Source organism: Lutra lutra, chromosome 2 (assembly GCF_902655055.1).
Source record: "Lutra lutra chromosome 2, mLutLut1.2, whole genome shotgun sequence".
NCBI lineage: Eukaryota > Metazoa > Chordata > Mammalia > Carnivora > Mustelidae > Lutra > Lutra lutra.
In genome coordinates this window covers 127,279,237-127,298,684 of record NC_062279.1, presented here as the reverse complement: position 1 = coordinate 127,298,684, position 19,448 = coordinate 127,279,237, and the positions used below count along the sequence as shown (strand labels likewise).

Here is a 19,448-nt window from a genome sequence, read left to right as displayed (position 1 = left end):
TGTATTTAGTTTCCTCTTCCCGCATGCATATATGTGATGCCATTTATCGTTTCTCTGTCCATGTAATTCCTAAAAACTAGTAATCAAATCAAGAGGCTTAGCCTGATCCATTTTACATTTTTTTGTAAGAATTCTTCATAAATGATATATTTTTGGACTTCAGTTTGGAGGCATATAGTGTGTGATTATTTCTGATGTTAGCATCTTTCTGATTTTATCATCCTTTGATGATTGTAGCCTAGATCTATCATTAGGAACTTTATCAGCCAAAGTTGAAATAGGAAAAAAGAGCCAAAGTATTATGGAAATAAAAGACCTTATATATTCCCTCTGACACTTATTGACCAAGGCAATGTTCACAGTATTTGATTAGCTGGATTGAAAAGATGGAAATTTTTAAAGATAGGAATAAAAATTAGCAATATATTGAAGCCATATACATGTTTGAAGTTTGTGTCACCCAGTAATCCATTGTTGGAAAAGTTCAAGAAATATAACCTGTTTAAATTGATAAAACAAAAGTTTTATAGAACTGGAAGTTTATTTTTTAAGAAACATTTTTAAGTCATATAACAGGAAAATATGAAATAGGTCTTATTATAATTTAGTAATACGGACAGCTAATACGTCTTCCTATGGAGTTGATTTAAGTGATAAAAGAATTTTGATCATTACCTACTTCACCTTCCTTACTATTAGTTTCAGTTTATACCCTTGAAGTCTTCGTTACACAGTGATTCTCACAGTTAGCAAAAATTTGAAAAGAAGTTTCACATAGATTTTCTAGGTGAGTGGTAACAGTTTAGTTTATTAGTTGAGATTGCTAAATTGGTTGTATTTGCCTGGGGTAATACAATATTGTGAAACTACATAGTTCAAGTCTACAGTGAAGAGAAATGGGTCAGAGCAAAGAATACAAAAGTCTGTACTATAAAACATAACTTTTTGACTTTCATTGCAGATCATTGTTTAAAGGTTCCTTTTGTTCTTTAAATTAGTTCCTCGGAAGAGATATCACGTTGCCAAGAAATGATTCAGAAACTTCAAAACGTATTGCAGTCTGAGAGAGAGAACTGTGGATTTGTCAGTGAACAAAGGCTGAAACTTCAGCAAGAAAATGAACAGTTACAGAAAGAGATTGAAGATTTAAGAAAGATTGCTCTCGAGGCTCAAAAAAAAGCCAAATTAAAGGTATTTTGAAGCCTAGTTAGAGTTAAGTGTGTTCTTGGGAAAGTCAAAATATAAAAAATATTTAGAGAGACCCAGTAAAACATTTTTAAGTCCTTTTTTTTTTTGGCCTTTTCATCAGATGGCACTAAATCATAATGCAGAGCATTAACCAGTCTTTTTCATATTGTAGAATTTGGCAAGCATACTTGAAAATGATTGCTTTCACTATCCATACACACATAGAATTCTTTGCAACCGTGAAATACACTGATATTCTTGCCAAAGCAATTTAAGCAGTGCTAGCAAAACTATAGATTAGATAACTTTATGGACTGCCATCCTCTCTTCTATAATAGCCTCTTAAAAACTGAAGTCTAAAACTAGCTTTATAGAGGGTGCTACATCAGTATCCTCTGAGAACCTCTCATATATAGTCTGAAATTTCCATGCAAGGGGGAAGGCAAGGGACAAAAGTCTTCTTTGGAAAAACATTCTCCTTTATTTTCATTCTCCTCTCCCCTTCCTCATGTTAATGTTTAACTTTACTTTGAAAATAGGAATGAGATAACCTGTCTAAGGGAGTTTCAAGAAGCACAGATGTCATTTTGAACATGTGGCTTGCCTTACCCCATTCCATGCAACTTTTATAAAAGTTGTCATTAACTCTTTATGATAAAGAACTGTATCTTCCAGTTTCATAGAAAGAATATGAGGTGGCAATATTCATGTTTCACTTTGTTTTTTGTTGCTGTATACTCATAAGAAGTTACATTCCAACCTAATTCATATCAACACATATTTATTGAATGCCTTCTACTGCAAGCATCAAACACTGTAGTTATTTATAAAAGCTTGAACTCTGAAAGAGAGCCTTATACAGAGAAGTTTCTACTTTATGCTTTAGTCTCTGGGGATTCAAGACTTGATATAAAGCTACAGTAATTAAGACAGTGTGCTATCAATATAATAATTGGGTTGATCAGTGGAACAAAACAGAGTCCAGGAACAAACATTTTTCATAATCACCTCATATATAACAAAAGCATCACTGTAGTTCAATATGGAAAGAATTATCTTTATAATAAATGATGCTAGATCAGTTGGGTCCATATTTTAAAAATAAACCTTGACCTCTGTATCATGCCATACATTTAAATTAATTTTGCTGGGCGGCTCAGTGGGTTAAGCCACTGTCTTCGGCTCAGGTCATGATCTCAGGGTCCTGGGATCGAGTCCCACATCGGGCTCTCTGCTCAGCAGGGAGCCTGCTTCCCTCTCTCTCTCTCTCTGCCTGCCTCTCCGTCTACTTGTGATCTCTCTCTGTCAAATAAATAAATAAAAAAAAAATCTTAAAAAAAAAAATAAAAATAAATTAATTTTGCTGCCTTGTAGACCTAAATGCAACATATAAAACAGTGGAGTTTCAAAGGAGAAAAATCTGCATGATCTTGGGTAAGAAAGAATTTCTTAATGTGAACACAAAAAGCAATAAGCATAACATAAAGATTAATTGGATTTCATTATATTAATATTATTGGGTCATCAAAAGACACCATTAAGTACAATGCTGGGTCTGGTTTGCCAGTTTTGCCTATTAAAAATCACAACCTAAATTGTCCAAAAAAAAAAAAAAAAGATACCATTAAGAAAGTGAGAGAAAGTATTTATAATATAGGAAGTATTTGCAATACATAAAATATAGATAATACATGTATCACATACATTTATACTATAATAATATATAGATGCACGTTTATATATATAATACAAACAAAAAAGGACTATATCTAGAATATAAAAGCTGTTACTAATTAATAATGATAAAACGGCAATTAATAAGGAAAAACATGTACCTTATTTCCAAAAATATTTCAGCAAAAAACTGAAATATGCACTTCACAAAAGAGAATATATGAAAAAATGTTCAACTGCATTATTTATCAACAAAATAAAATTACAATGAGGTTCCACAGCATACTTACCAGAATGGCTAAAATTTAAAAAAAAACTAAGAGCATCAAGTGTGACAAAGATATAAAGCAACTGGAACTTCCATATAATACTTTGGGAATGTAACTTGATATAACCACCAGTTAATGGGTGTCTTTTAAAGTTGGATATACATACATACAATGCCAAATAATGCTGGCTTCATACCCACAGATATGAGTGCTCATGTTCATGAAAACATTCATATAAGAATATTCATGGAAGTTTTAATCCTGTCAAAAATTGAGAACAACTGAAGTGTCCATCCACAGGAGATTCCATAAATAAATGGCGTTGTACTCATATCATGAAATAGATACAGGAATAAAAAAGAATGAGCTATGTCTATAAGTAATAATGGATGAGTCTTCATAGACCTAATGTTGAACAAAGAAGCCAGATATAAAAAAGCTCATAGTCCATTAATTTCATTATATGAAAGTGAAAAATAGGCATAATTACCTATGAGGATGAGATCAGAATAGCAGTTACTATTTCAAAGGGTGACTAATGATTAGAAGGGCATATGAGGGAGCCTCCAGGAGTATCTAAATCAGGGTGGTGACTCTGGTATGTCAGTAAATGTGTAAAACTTGAACTGTATCCCTAAGACTTGTGTAGTTCATTATAAGCAAAAGATAAATCTTGGCAAAGGAAGGTCAGTAGGATTGTAGATAAAACAAGAATAGTTTTGAGTTTGATGCTTATGGAAGCTGGGTGATATGCATATAGGGATTCATTGTAATATTCTATTTTGTGTATGCTTGAAAGTTCTCATACTAAAACATTTCCATAATAAAATAAGTCCAAGTACTTTGGTGAAAAAATGTTATATCTTCCTCTTATATTTTAAGTTTCATATTATAAATTTCATGTGGATTAATAACTAAAAGCTACTAGTGACACTATAAAACAGTAGGAAATGTAGGCAAATGTATAACTGGTAGATGGAAAAGAACTTTTCTAACAAGCGAGACCAAAAAAAAGGAAGAAATTGCAAATGAATATATTAATAGACTTAAGTATATAAAGTTTTTAAATATTTAGAACCACTTTTTAAGTGTTTAGAAAGGAAATAACTGGGGGAAATAATTTTAATAAATATGACAGAAGACAAAAACCATTTATATATAAGGAGCTTTGAAAATATTAAAGGTGAATATTTGTAACCTATAATAAAAACATGTATGAGACATGAACAGAATTCACAAACTAAGGAAACAAATTGCTAATAAATAACTTTTTAAAAGTTTAAATTCACTGTTGATTAACTGGATAGTTACCAGTGTGAGTGAGTGTGCAGCTGAGAGTTTAAAATGGTACAGAGTCTAAAATTTGTTCATAAGAAAATAATTAGAATATTTCATAATTTTAAAAATTAATTGCAACATTATTCATTATAAATTAGAAACAACCTATCTAGAAATAAAGGAACAATGAAATGGTACATATCTGCAAAATACTTTATTGAGTCATCATTAAAAATTATTTCCAAATAATGTATAATACTTTTATATTGCTATGTTCTAAGTTTAAAAATAATAAAACACTTGAATATATATATATATATATTACAATTCTATATACACTAATCTAAATTCTAAAATTCATAAAAACAATGATGTAGAAGGAGAGGTAGTTATTCTGAGTTGTAGATTACAGAGACCTTATATTTGTTTTTAATTTTTTAAATTTTCCATTATTTTACAATATACATCTGCTTTGGGGTTTTGGTTTTTATAATGGGAAGAGAAGAGTCAGTGACTCTCCCCTACCTGGTACTACATTTTGCTTGTCTATCTTTAATAGTTCAGTATAGTAATTGATGTTTTAGACAACAAAAGAATGACCAAAAGCTTATCTATCCCACGAATCCCACCAAAACTGCAGCCTTTTTGCCAAGTCTGCATCTAGCTTAAGAATTATTGGTAAATAAGGGGCAGAACCTCTTAACTAACTAGATAGCTATAAAGTCTATTTTATAAAGGAGGATCACTGTCAGATAACTGCTGCTTTTTAGCTGATTGCTTCTTTGCCAACATAGGAACCTAGTGCCACACTTCACTGCTTTTCTTCCTCTTGAAAAAGAGTGTGATCTTCCATAGACAGACTGAAAGGAGCCAAACAGATCAAGACAGTTGGATATTGAGAGGTCAGTTGGCTGAGAACCTTACAACTTATTATATGAAACTTTCATTTGATCTTAAGGCCACTGCATTCCTTTCAGCCCCAGCTTTCTCCTTTTCTTACGTCTCTGTTCTTTCTGCCAGGGCTCTCATTTCTTTGGGTCTAAATGCTCCTTATAAGTTCATAAAATTAGGAAATGGATAGTTTTAGCATTCCAGTCTGTGTGAGTGGTTCTCTGCAGGGGAAGAACACAAAAGAAAAAGGGAGGGAGACCATGAGTACTTTCTTCCTCTACCAATATACCGAATTTAATCATCAGTTATATTTTTGTTATAGGAGACCTGGTTATAGCCCAGAGTCTTCCAACATCACTGCCAGCCTGTCCACTTTAATAATTGAAATGTTATCAACTAAAGGATCTGGGGTGTGTTTAAAGACTAAATTTTGATAGCAAAAAGCCATCATTCACTCTGTCCACAAGTGTTTTCGTAACTTTCCTGTTTCAGGTGCTGACGATGTGATGAAGACATGGTCCCTCTAACCAAAGCCCCTCCTTAAAAACATAATTTTTGCATTGAGATGGACAAACTTTAAACATATATTTACAAACTAATAAATGCACTTTAGGAAAAACTTAGGGCTTATGTGTTTATAAGCTTGTAACAGGGAACTGATTTTGTCTAGATAGAAGCAATAATTGAGCTAAGTTTTAGAAGTTGAATAAAATACCTAAGACAAGCAACAGGGGTAAGATTATTTCAGGCAAAGGAAAAACATGTCAAAATGAGCCAAGAATGAGAAGGTATTGTGACAGAAACAAAGAAAGAGGAGGGAGTAGTGGCACAACACAAGCTTGTAGAAGTAGGCAGAGACCGGGTTATCATTGAAGGGCCTCAAAACAAGGCTTGTCAAATTACAAATAGATGTTCCAAGAGGAAATGGGGAGTTAACTAGGCAGGCTGACTTCTAAAACTGTATAGATACATATATCAGTTTGTAATATATATGTGAGAGAGATGCAGACAGAAATACACAATTCCGCCTAACATAACCATGGTTTCTCCAGACAAAGTTGAGATTGAGGCAAAGAAGGAAAAGGAGTGTATTCAAATCTAAACGTACAGAATCCAATAATACAAAAATTAATAAAGTAGCAGGGTCAAGGAGCCTCAGGAGGCTCTAATACAATACAGAATTAATAAATCCAAGGTAGTTTTCCTGGGGCCAATGTTTATAAAGTCTTAAATTTCCACTTGTGTACTATTTGAGAAAAAAAATTTAAGCAATTTAGGAAACACATTGCATTTAAGCAGAAGTAGTAAGAACACCGTGTTTGCAGTTTACCCCATAAACCATGGATTTTGCTATTGTTGGGTTTTCCTCGGTGTTGAGAAAGTTGAGTCCCTGATTCATCCTTTTTTGATCTTGAAAATTATATATTTATACGTTGTTTATATATTTTATATATATTAAATATATACATATTTAACAAATTATTAGAATCTATACCAGCTATGATGATTTTTAAGGCATACTACTTTAAAATACCTCAAGATATTCTTTGTAGTATTTCTTTAGTATAGTAAGATAACGATGGCCCTAGAGTACACCAAAGAAATAGTTCTAGTAACTATTTTCTCAACTGACTCAAGGATGGTAATAGGTAGTTTCATTCTAGATGCATGCAAGAAAAGGCAATTCCTTACATATACTGAATGCCAGAGAGCATTAGAGCTTCATTCTCTCCCTGATCCCCAGTTAAGAAAGCTTCTAGAGTATCCAAAGAGCATCTACTTATGTTTATTCTGCATTAACGTATTTTTACTGTAATGACATAAATTACCTAGAAATCATGGAAGATATTTCCATATGAGATTCTGATAATCATTATAGTCTTTTTTCCTGAAAAAAAAATTTATTTATATCACAACAAAAGTGGTAAAGAACTTCTTGTATATGATTTTCTTTACAGAACTCTTTGAAAGACAGTTTGAAATTAATATGAGGTGACTTGAGATTTTGAGTTGTTGAATACATTAAGGTGCCAAGAGGGTGGTATACTTGGAAAGGTCATAGCTCTGTAAACTTTTTTTTAATGGCTTGAGTAAAAAACTCTCAGCTACTGACAACATGAATATTTTCCATGGATTCTAATAACAAGTTAAAGTAGATAATAAGAGCAATTTATATTAGATAGTATACTTTTTTCCTACTAACATTTTAAGGTATTGAGGAAAGTGTTGCAAAAAAATTATGGTCCATCATAATTCTGGTTTCACTAAATGTATGTTGTATTATAAATTTAGGCATAATAAATATAATTACATATAAATACACAATAGAGGATAAGTCTTCATTTGTGATGAAGACATATTATAAACTTAATTTTTATATAGATTTCTTATCCAAACATTTCTGTGCCACAGACAACACAATGAATGATTTCTTTTGTGTATTATCATTGATCGGTGTATCTCCTACAATATCAGAAAAGAAAAAGAAGATACTATGTTCATTTTATTCCTTAGATCAGTACAATGGAACATGAATTTTCAATAAGGGAACATGGATTTGAAGTTCAACTAAGAGAGCTGGAAGACAGTAATCGAAATTCCACTATTGAGCTGAGGCATCTCTTAGTGACTCAACAGAAGGCGGCCAATAGGTGGAAAGAAGAAACAAAGAAACTTACTGAAAGTGCAGAAATTAGAATCGGTAATTTAAAGTAAGTCCCTATTGTTTGATACATTTTACAGAATAAATTAACATTTAATGTCCTTGCCATAATGTTCTTTAAAATATCTTGTATTTTTATTAAGTGAATATTTATTGAGCTGTTTTGAAAATTATTAAGCATTATAAACCAGAACTCATACTGTATATTTTTGTAAATTTTACACATATTCTACAAAATATAATAATTTTTGTTGGAAATAGCAGTTTAGAATCCTTTTTTTTTAGATTTTATTTATTTATTTGACAGAGATCACAAGTAGGCTGAGAGGCAGGCAGAGAGAGAGAGAGAAGGAAGCTGGCTCCCTGCTGAGCAGAGAGCCTGATGTGGGGCTTGATCCCAGGACCCTGGGATCATGATCTGAGCCAAAGGCAGAGGCTTTAACCCACTGAGCCACCCAGGCACCCCAGCAGTTTAGAATCTTAACAGTCTTTGCATATAAGCATAGCATAAAAATGTTTTGTGGTTGCAACAGAATTTGATTGATTTGCAAAGCCTAAAGTATTTGCTCTGTGGCCCTTGAAGAAAACGTTTGCTGACCCCTGCCCAGAAAGTACTTGAGCTTTTATGCTGAATGCAATGGGGGTGCTTTAGAAGGCTTTGAGCAAAGTGAAATGATCAAGTTTAAATGTTCAACAAATCAGTTTGATTACAGTTTGAATAGACTGAAGAGGGGCAAAGGTAAAAGGAAGAAGGTAGGCGAGTACTGTATAATTTATACATAAAATGTAATTTGGATTAGGTTTTAAAGGGTTGGAGATCATTAAAAAAAGTTTGAGCCATGTTAAATATGACCTGCCTAGAAAACATTTAAATCAGGATATCAACTAGTCAGCTGAGTCTGTAAGTTTGGAGTTCCAGGAAGAGATTGCAGCAGGAGCTATAAATGTGGGAGTCAGTACTGTACACGTAATTTTTAAAGTCATGGGATGAGAACATGTAGAAAGGAAGTCTAGGTAAATTAAGCTGTCTGAGGTCTGAGTTCCAAGTCTGGAGAGATGAAAATTCCATTGAAAGAGACTGAGAAAGAATACCTAGAGAAATAAGAATCAAGATAGAATGGTTAAAAAAATTTTTTTTCAGGAGTATAAGCAATAATAATAGGTGATATTTACTTATTCGCACATAACATGTTTGCTGTTCTAAACGACTTACATGTGCTTAATCTTCACAACAACCCTACAAAGTGGATAACATTATTGTTTATTTTTACAGAGAAACTGAGGCTGAGGAAGGTTAAGGAACCAGTTCAAAGTCACATAGCTAGCAAAATGGCCAGTAAAGACAATATGCTCTTAACCATTGTTTTATAAAATGCTACTGACTGGTTGAGAAAAGTGAAGACAGAGAATGGACCTTTTAGTTTGGCACCCTTTGATGGTCTTTGTGAACTATGATAAGAGCAGTTTTGGTAGAATGGTGAAATAAAAATGTATTTAGAATGAATTTAAGAGAAGTAGAGAATTTCTGCTTCCAGTTTTATGGTGAGCTAAGCAATTTGAACCTCCACCACAACTAAAAAAGTTAGATGGATCTAACCCATCTACTAAGAGCATTAAAGAACTAACAAATAATTATTACCAATTTTGCCTTATCCCAGGAATGCAAAATTATTAAAACATTAGAAAATAAGTTAATATAATTTATCACATTAACTTTTCTTTAAGATTTTATTTATTTATTTGACAGAGAGATCACAAGTAGGCAGAGAGGCAGGCAGAGAGAGAGGAGGAAGCAGGCTCCCCACTGAGCAGAATGCCCCACATGGGGCTCGATCCCAGGACCCTGAGATCATGACCTGAGCCGGAGGCAGAGGCTTAACCAACTGAGCCACCCAGGCGCCCCCACATTAACTTTTTTTAAAAGAAAAATCATAAGGTCTTCTCAATAGATACAGAAGAATCATTTGATAAAACTTGATATCCATTTATATTTCAAAATAACTCTAGCAAATGAGGAATAGAATTTCTTTAATTTTATAATGTTATCTGTTCTAAAGCAAACATTATTTTTAATGGCCAAAAAATGTTAGTAATTTTCCTTTGAAGATTGGGAAGATAAAAAAGTTCATTATTACCACTTCTATTAATATTTGTATGAGAAGTCCTTATCAGTGCACTGTGGCAAGAAAATGAAAGAAAAGGTATGAAAACTAGAAAGGAAGGAGGAAAACGGACACAGATGACTGTATATATAGTATATATAAACTGTATATATAGAGTATATATAGACTGTATATATAGTGTATATAAAACATGACTATATATAGTAAGTCCAAAATTAATAGATAATAGGTTAATATACAAAAATCAATTGTATTTCTACATATCTGCAACAAATATTTCAAAACAAAACTTCAGTAAAATTTACAATGCATCAAAAAACATCAGATGCTTGGAAATAAATCTAACAATGTGTGAGACTTCTACATGGGAACTATGATATCAGGAAGACTGAAGAAGGCCTAAGTAAATAGAGATCAAGTTAATTGATCAGAATACTCAATGTTGTAAATTTGTTAACAACTTCCTCCGTCTAGCCATCTATAGATTCAGTGTAGTCCAGATAAAAATCCTAGCACTTGGAGCAGTATCCTAAGTATATTAAGTGAAAAAAAAAAAAATTCTGTATAGCATGTATAGTATTCTGCCCTTTAAGATGGGAAAGTTTATGGGTGTGTGTGTGTACATATATACAAGCATGCTATATGTATACTACATTCATACACATATGTGTACATTCTCTTCTTAAAAATAGGTGACCAAAACAGTAATTAAAATAGTTATCTATGAGGAGAGAGAAAAGAGTAAAGCTAGACTTCTTTGAATGAACATCGTCTTATAGATATAGAGGCTTGAGTTTGACACTATATAAATGTTTATATAATTATCTTTTAAATAAAAATTTTTTAAAAACCTAAAAGTCAAAAGAAAAATTAAACAAATGAACTTAATTGTGTAGAAAGCTGATGGCTTAACTACACAGATAAATTATTTCAGGTGACATTAAACACAGTAATTGAACCGTATATCCCTACTGAGATAAATCCTAAGGATAAAAGTAAATGTAAAAAACCATAAACTGTTTTTAGTAGTTATATCATCATAAATAATATTGATGTTACTATTACTCTGAATCTTATAGTTATAAGATAAAGGAATTGAATAATTGTAGAAATGCCTTTAAGAACCAGGATTTTTATAATAAGAAGGAAGAGACCCAAATAAAACTTGTATTTCTGCAATGAAATTGGGAATATTATCATGGGAACTCATGATGTGTTTTACTCATAAAAAAATGTATTTCCTGGCTCTGTCCACTTAAGGGACACTGATATCACTCTCTCCACTTAAGGGACAACCTAAGAGGCACTGACCATTATTCTGTTGCTATGAGATATCCTAAAAGAAACCCAGACTCTCTAGAAAAATGATTGATTACAGATCTAGGATAGGAAAGTACAATATGAACCTAGGAGACAAAAGGGGAGACAAAAAGACAAAGGGGAGGAAGGTATCAAGATTATTTGGCACATGTCAGAAGGACCCAGGAGCCAACTTAAGTACGCCCCCTCTGGCTGATGTGGGAACAATTTGAACATCAAAAAGAAAGTCTGCAGTAAATTGAAACATGTCAAATATATTAAAAATCCATGACTTCAGAATGATACTAAATTTTTTTAATATTTTATTTATTTATTTGAGAGAGAGAGAGAGACAGTGAGAGAGAGCATGAGCGAGGAGAAGGTCAGAGGGAGAAGCAGACTCCCCGTGGAGCTGGGAGCCTGATGTGGGACTCGATCCCGGGACTCCAGGATCATGACCTCAGCTGAAGGCAGTCGCTTAACCAACTGAGCCACCCAGGCGCCCAGAATGATACTAAATTTAAAAAAGCCTTTGGTCACCTTTAGAATATCCTATAGAACCGGCTCTTTCTGAAAAAAGATAAAGGAGAAAATCAAGCTTTTCTTGTACTTTTCCTTTAGTCACTACTATAATAGCCCTTACGTCATTGGTTAGGGAACCAACATAGGGATTTTGCTAGTTAGTAGTTCAATGTGTTTGTTCTGATTATGCATCCCAGAACCAGGGAAATAAACACAGAATAGGATTATAGAAACACTAGTTGTGAGACTTAAGCCAAGAGTTCGTTGATGACCTGATCTGCGTAAACCTGTGCTGGTTAGTGGGCCACAGTGATATTTGGGTCTCTAGGAATTTTTTCAGCAACAGTGTCCAGTAATCCTGAAGGTGTCTGGATTCCTCCTTCCTCACTGCTTGGTCACCCATTGCACCCCACTGCTTGGTCACCTAATTTTGGAAATTAGGTCTTCACAGATCTCTTAGGGGAAGGCTATGTATATGGATGTATAACAGATTCCTTTTAAAGGAACCTGCAACCCCTTTTCTTTATTCAAGAGGCTTTGAGTCTGTGACCTAACTCAAGTCTGAGAAATGGTTATAGGGCTGTAACACTTTCTTATAGTGATTCAAGTCAGGTTTGCTTTTCTATTTCTCCAAGTCGAGTAGTAGATTACCCATCAATTTCAGTTCTAGGGTCACAGTGATCAAACTAGCAGATCCCAAAGATCTCTGCAGATCAAACTCTCCTGGTAACTATTTCAACTCTGCTACCCATTCTAGTAATGATGACCACATTTTCTTTGGAGATTTAAGGCTGCTACATCACCCTTGCCATTGAGAATCCTATCATCAACAGGGAATTCAGGAAACACTACAGAGCTCCGCAGGGATACTGGAACAACTCTCATGACTGTATTTCACTCAGTCTCTGTGGAGAAAATGTCCTTTGGATCCTCCTGAGGGCCAGAGTTGAAGGATGGATGAGCTGCTTTTATATTAAAAAAAAAAAAAAAAAAAAACTGGCTACATTCTTCCAGTCTCCCCCAGCCTTTAGTAACTTCCTCTACACTACTGATTCTCAAATGGGGATTACTTTGTCCTTCTCCCCTCCCTGGAACATTTGTCTTGAAAATATCCAAAGACATGTAGGGATGATTCTGGATCTAGTGTACAGATGCCAGGGATACTGCTAAACATCCTATAATGCACAGAACAGCTCCTCACAACAAATGATTTTCCAGCCAAAGATATCAGAAGTGCCAAAGTTGACTAACCTTGCTTTACACCATAACAAGGATTTTCTTACATTTCAATATCATTCAATATAGGTCACCCTTGAGCCCAAATTATGTTCAGCTAACCAAACAAATCAAGACCCCTGAGCTAACCTGAATCCATAATGTCTGCTTTGTGAGCCCACATTGAAAAAGTTGGCCTAATCTAATGTTATTTCTTCCTCTTTAATACGGCATCCTTGGGATCCATTCTCGCACATACTCCCCAGGTTCTGTCTACATAAAAATGGCAGAATCGTGTAATGATTTTTGGGTATTCTGCCTCCTCACAGGTCTTATTTTGAAGGTCATTCCCTAGAGCCTATCAGACTTGACTGGCTATAGATATAGAAGTAGTGAATGAAAGAATGAATGATGGCAAAGTGAATCCTGAAGGGAATCATCTCTTCCTTGTAAAGCAGCTCCTTCAGGGGAGACTGTTATGAACTCCTTAGGCAGAGGATACTTACCTTTCTATATAGTGTGGAAGGACTGCTTCTACTGGCAAAGGAGACATACTAGAATTTAGGGATTCAAGACCAGCTTCACTGGAGTCTGTCTGAACACATATTCCCATCTCAATTTTCAGGGAAAAAGAGAGCCTGCAAGGTTGGGAATTCAGTTTGTGTTATAATTTAGTCACATACAGGGTTAGATTTTGCATTTGATTATCAGAAATCTCAGCTTTGCAACCGGAGGAGATAGGATTTCTTTTAAGGTAGTCATAAGAGCTTTCGGGTCCCTAACCTGGACTTTGAGCTCAGAATTTAAAACTCTGAGCTCTTTATTGTGGATCCTCAAAGTTCTCCAGTGTACCTAGAAGTCCCATTATGTTCTTCATTCGGTAGTGTTTTATGTCCTTAACTACTTGGTCACTCAAAAATTTATCCTTTATAGGCGCTTGATTATATAGGTGATAATTTAAGTATTTTGCCATTGTACAGCATGGATTACCACTGTATCCTTTATCAGTGGACTTTAAATTAATCAAAGCAGAGAACCAATTCCAGATAATCCAGAACCAGTTTAGAGTACTCATTCGTGAGGTTATATTCCTCCAGGACTACTTCTAGAATTGAAACCAATTCCTATATGTATCAGGGTTTGTTCAGGAAAACAGAGCTACTCTGAGTGATATAGAATATGGGATTTATTTTGGGAATTAGGTCTGACACAGTTGTGGGAGCTGGTAGAGAAGTCAATGCAATGCATCTGTTTTTAAGCCTAAAGTCACTATGGGCTAGCTAAACTAGCAGTCATGAAGAAAAGCTGGATATGAATGAAAGCAACTTTAAGAACAGACTGGAACCCTGTTTTCATTTATCCGTCATCATCTCCAACCACTGCCATTGAGACCTGCAGGAAAAGCTGGTACCATTTACTGTGCTTCTTCACATGACTCAAGAGGCTGAAAGAAGACATCTGCCAAGAGGTAGAAGACAGAATTTCTGTGGATCCAAGTAGTGCTCCACACCAACATAGTGACCTAACATATCAGCAACAATGTGCATGAATTGCCACAGTGCCAGGTGCCCTGTCACCCTTCAGAGCCTGTTGCACAAATTTCTTCTATGGTCAACACCAACCCAGGACCAGGCAGGGAAGGGAATGCTGGGAAATGTAGTTCCAGCTTAGCTAAATTGTTGTTGTCCAAAGCTGCCATCATGTATTTATCATAACTTAGTGATGTTGAGCAGTTCATAATGTTTACATAAGGAAATAGGAAACCATATAATATAAAATAGACTTAAATGAACATCAGTCTAAAGATTACATTTATGATAACTATAACTTGTTGAATATATACTATTTGACACTTTACAAACTCATGTAATGATCACAAAAACTTTATGAAGTAAATGCTCTAATATTCCCTGTATTAGGGTTCTCCAGAGAAATAGAACTAATAGGATGGATGTGTGTTTAAGTGTAAAACAGTTATTTTAAGGAATTCGCTTATGTGCTTGTGGAGCTTAGCAAATTTAAAGTGTTTCTGAGGGGAAAAAACTGACAAGCTAGAGATTCAGGAAGGAGTTGGAATTTGAGTCTAAAGACATTCAGGCTGGAGACCTGAAGAGCCATTGTTACTATTCAAGTTCGAAGGTCATCTCTTGCAGAATTCCCTCTGGCTTGGAGAAGTAAGCTTTTTGTTCTGTTAGGCCATTAACTAATTATATGAGGTCCACCCACATTATAGAAGGCATTCTGCTTTACTCAAAGATTTAAAAATAAATCTCATCTAAAACATTTCACAGGGATGCCTGGGTGGCTCAGTCAGTTAAGTGTCTGCCTTCACCTTAGGTCATGATCCCAGAGTCCTGGGATCAAGTCCCGCATCAGGCTTCCTGCTCAGTAGGGAGCCTTCTTCTCCCTTTCCCTCAACTCCTCTCCCTGCTTGTGCTCTCTCTCTCTGACAAATAAATAAAATGTTTTTTAAAAAAATTAAAAAACTAAAATATTCTCACAGAAACATCCAGAGTAGTGCTTGATTAAACACCTGGGCACCATGGCCCAGACAAGTTGACACATAAAATTAACCGTCACACTCTCCATTTTACACATGAGGAAACTCGAAGCTTTAAAAAATTTATAAAGATCCATAATCCATTGTCTGCAATTTTAGATTTGAAAAAACTCTAACAATAGAATTTTCCTAAGTTAGGTGGCTACAGTTCGGGTAACGAGACCTGACTTGAACTGACAAGTGGCTTTTTATGGTATAGGTATATCTATGTCTGCACACATACCCATATACACTTACAAACATTTCATTTATAGTGCCTATTTGTATGTTTTACTAAGAAATATTTCTGACTCTTGTAATCTTTATCCAACTCTAAACCTCTAAAATACTTTTCTTGGATGGCTTAGGCTTGGCTTAATATTGTATATGTAACTTGTACATATCAGCTAATTACTCCCAGGAGGTTATTGATAGTGAATGTGTTTTGTTTTAGTTTGTATTCTCTGAAGTATCGAGCAAAGTACTTTTCCAAAAGAAAACACATAGAATATAGAATGTAATTGGCCTGGAGTCTGTCAAAATAGTTTTAACACAACCCTATCTATTGCTTTCATCTGGGCTAGAAAGCTTGTTAAGGCCCTTTACAACTTGTGACTTCAGGAATAATCACATTTTATTAAGGAATTTTTACATGATTCCCTGGAGTTGTCCCATTATTACATAGGAGTCTGTGAGTTGTAAGATCATCCATATTTTTTGGTAGGATATTTTATTCAGGAAGATCAAAGAACATCTTCAAAAATTATAGATATCTTAGACTTTAAGTCTTATAGATCTTAGATTCTGTACATTTGTATTTTCATATATAAGAAATATTTTTGACCAATAAACACCTTAACTTATGCAACAAATGTCCTATAAATCGAATTTTTACATCTGAAATCATCTTAAATGCTCTGGTTCATTCTTTTAAAATAACCTATAAAGTAAGTGCTCTGGGAAGGAAAATTTGTATAGTTGTTTTCAATTATAGACAAATCAGTGATTCTCACAAATTATTTTTCCTCCAAAACATAAACAGAGGCAGAACACAAAATAGAGTTGTCCCCACATGTGGTATACATAAAAGATCAGAACAGAGTGAAAATGAAAAAAAAGAGTAGACTTGAATCACCTTAGGGGAAGATGGGAACACACTGGTGACATTAAACCAGATGGGCTATAATCATAAAAAGAAATTGAGTGAAATACTTATTTTAGTGAAAATATGCAGAATAAATTTGAAAACATGAAACTTTGTTAACTGTGTTGTTTTGTTTTGTTTTGTTGTGTAGCTATCAATTAACATTTTTTTAAGTTTTTAATTCCTGTTCATTAACATACAGCATTATATTGGTTTCAGGCATACGATATAGTGATTCAGCAATTCCATGCAGTACCCAGTGCTCATCACAAGTGCACTCCTTAATCTCCATCAGCTATATAGCCCAATGCCCCATTCTCCTCCCTTCTCTTAACCATCAGTTTGTTCTCTATAAGAGTCTGTTTCTTGGTTTGTCTCTTTTTTTCCCCTTGGCTCATTTGTTTCTTAAATTCCACATATGAGTGAAATCATATAGTGTTTGTCTTTCTGTGACTAACTTATTTCACTTACCATTATACTGTCCAGCTCCATTCATGTCATAAATGGCAGGATTTCATTCTTTTTTAGGGCCGAGTAATATTCCATTATATGTGTATATGTATATGTACACATACATACCACATTTTCTTTATCCATTCTTCAACTGATGAACACTTGGGCTGCTTCTATATCTTGGCTATTGTGAATAATACTGCTATAAAGATAGGGGTGCATGTGTCCCTTCGAAATAGTGTATTTGTATTCATTGGGGGAAAACCCCGTAGTGCAATTGCTAGATTGTACAGAAGTCCTATTTTTCACTTCTTGAGGAACCTCCACATTGTTGTCCAGGGTGATTGCATTAGTTTACTTTCCCACCAACAGTGCATGAGTGTTCTTTATTCTCTACATCCTTGTCAACACCTGCTGTTTCTTATGTTGTTGATTTTAGCCATTCTGATAGGTGTGAGGGGTAGCTGTGGTTATTTCATATAATCACTCAGTTCCTTTAATACTTACTGATAATATTAACAAGGTGATACTGGATCGGAAAGTCATCCATCTTTAGGTAAAACTCTTCCCAGTGAACTAAAAGGCTTCTTTGGATAACAAAAGGCTTCTTTGATTACTTAAAACATAGTTTTCAATGTTTCAAACATAATAGATGTTAGGAATAAACATTGATCTGGTGTGAGACTCGAAGGTGGGAAATACACTGCAGAAGAAAAGATCCAAAGCTCAGCATTGAATAACAACTTTGGAGGAATGTATCTGCTGGAATGTAAAGGGATTGGTAACCAAAATTAATAGTAAATGACATCTTTAGTGATTCCTAGTTTATAGATTCTATAATAGTAAGTGTTTATATATTGAAATATATCTACTTTTTTTTAAGATGCAGTAAATCTTGACACTAAAAAATAATGACTACACATATCTAAGAAAGAAATACTGCAGAAGAGTTCTTGTTTAGTTATGTTATGGAATACTCTTTCCACAGAGTTGATTTGCACTTGATCTCTGTTCAAGAGTTTCATTATCCACTTCATTGCTGAATTACTAATCTCTTTCTCATAAAGCTTTCACTGTGGCTCATTTAGGGGGAACTAGGCAGGAAGGAAAGGAGGGAGGAAGGAAGAAAGGAAGGAAAGAAAGAAAGGAACCAGGCAAAAATAAACCATAGCTTTAAGACTGTACATATAACTGCTGCAAGAATGCTTTTGGAAATGCAAATGGAAAGGAGAAGGGAGTTGGGGGAAATTGGAAGGGGAGATGAACCATGAGAGACTGTGGACTCTGAGGAACTAACTGAGGGTTTTGGAGGGGAGGGGAGTGGAAGGTTGGGTGAGCCTGGTGGTGGGTATTGTGAAGGGCACATATTACATGGAGCACTGGGTGTGGTACATAAAACAATTCTGGAACACTGAAAAGAAATTTTAAAAATAAATAAAAATTTAAAAAATAAAATAAAACCTAACTATGGACACCAAAAAAAAAAAAAATAGAGAAAAGAAAAATGCAAATGCCCGTTAGCAGTACACTGGATAATGGAATTCATTTTTATTACTTTATATTATCCTGATACACCTAAACATTCCTTCTTCTGGCATATTCCTAAAACTGAAATTGCTGAGTCATAAGGTATGCATATTTTCAACCTTAGTAGAAAATGCCTCAGTGTTTCCCAAAATAATTGTAGCTATTTACATTGTTGCAAGTAGTAGAGTATATGAGAATTTCTGATAATCCTCATCTTCACTCAGTGAATTAAACCAGATGTGTTAAATTGTGCTACTCTAATGACTACTGGTTTCTCATTGCAGTTTTACCTTGCAACTCATATTTCTACCGAAGTTGAGCATCTTTTTATATGTTTATTGGCCTTGTGAACTTTTATTTTGTGAAGTGTTTCTTTAGGCCTTTTAACCATTTCTCTATTGAGTTGTTTATCTTTTTTTAAAGTGTTGCAAATATCTTCTCCTATTCTGTGGCTTATCATTTCTCTCTTCCCCAGTTCCTCTCTTTTGATAGTTCTTAATTTTAATGGAGTCATATTTATCTCTTTGGTTTTATGATAACTGCTTTGTGTGTCTTATTTTAAGAACTCTCTTTCTATCCTGACCTCTAAAGATATTCTCTTTCAGTTTAACTGCCAAAAGCTTTACAGTTTTACCTTCTACATTTAAGTTCTCATTTAATCCAG

The 19,448-nt window shown here is 34.2% G+C and overlaps 1 protein-coding gene across 4 annotated transcripts in view; it reads left to right on the top strand.

The window, feature by feature from the left end:
- The window catches only part of SCLT1 (sodium channel and clathrin linker 1), a 190,491-nt gene that overhangs the window by 134,427 nt on the left and 36,616 nt on the right, over positions 1-19,448 (top strand). For all 4 annotated transcript variants that reach the window (XR_007125225.1, XM_047718435.1, XM_047718433.1 and 1 more), the window contains 2 exons: positions 999-1,191; positions 7,815-8,011. Coding sequence is in view for 3 of the 4 variants with exons in the window: in XM_047718435.1 (XP_047574391.1) it covers positions 999-1,191; positions 7,815-8,011 (390 nt within the window). In the remaining variant the exon portion in view is untranslated. The remainder of the gene's footprint in view (positions 1-998; positions 1,192-7,814; positions 8,012-19,448) is intronic.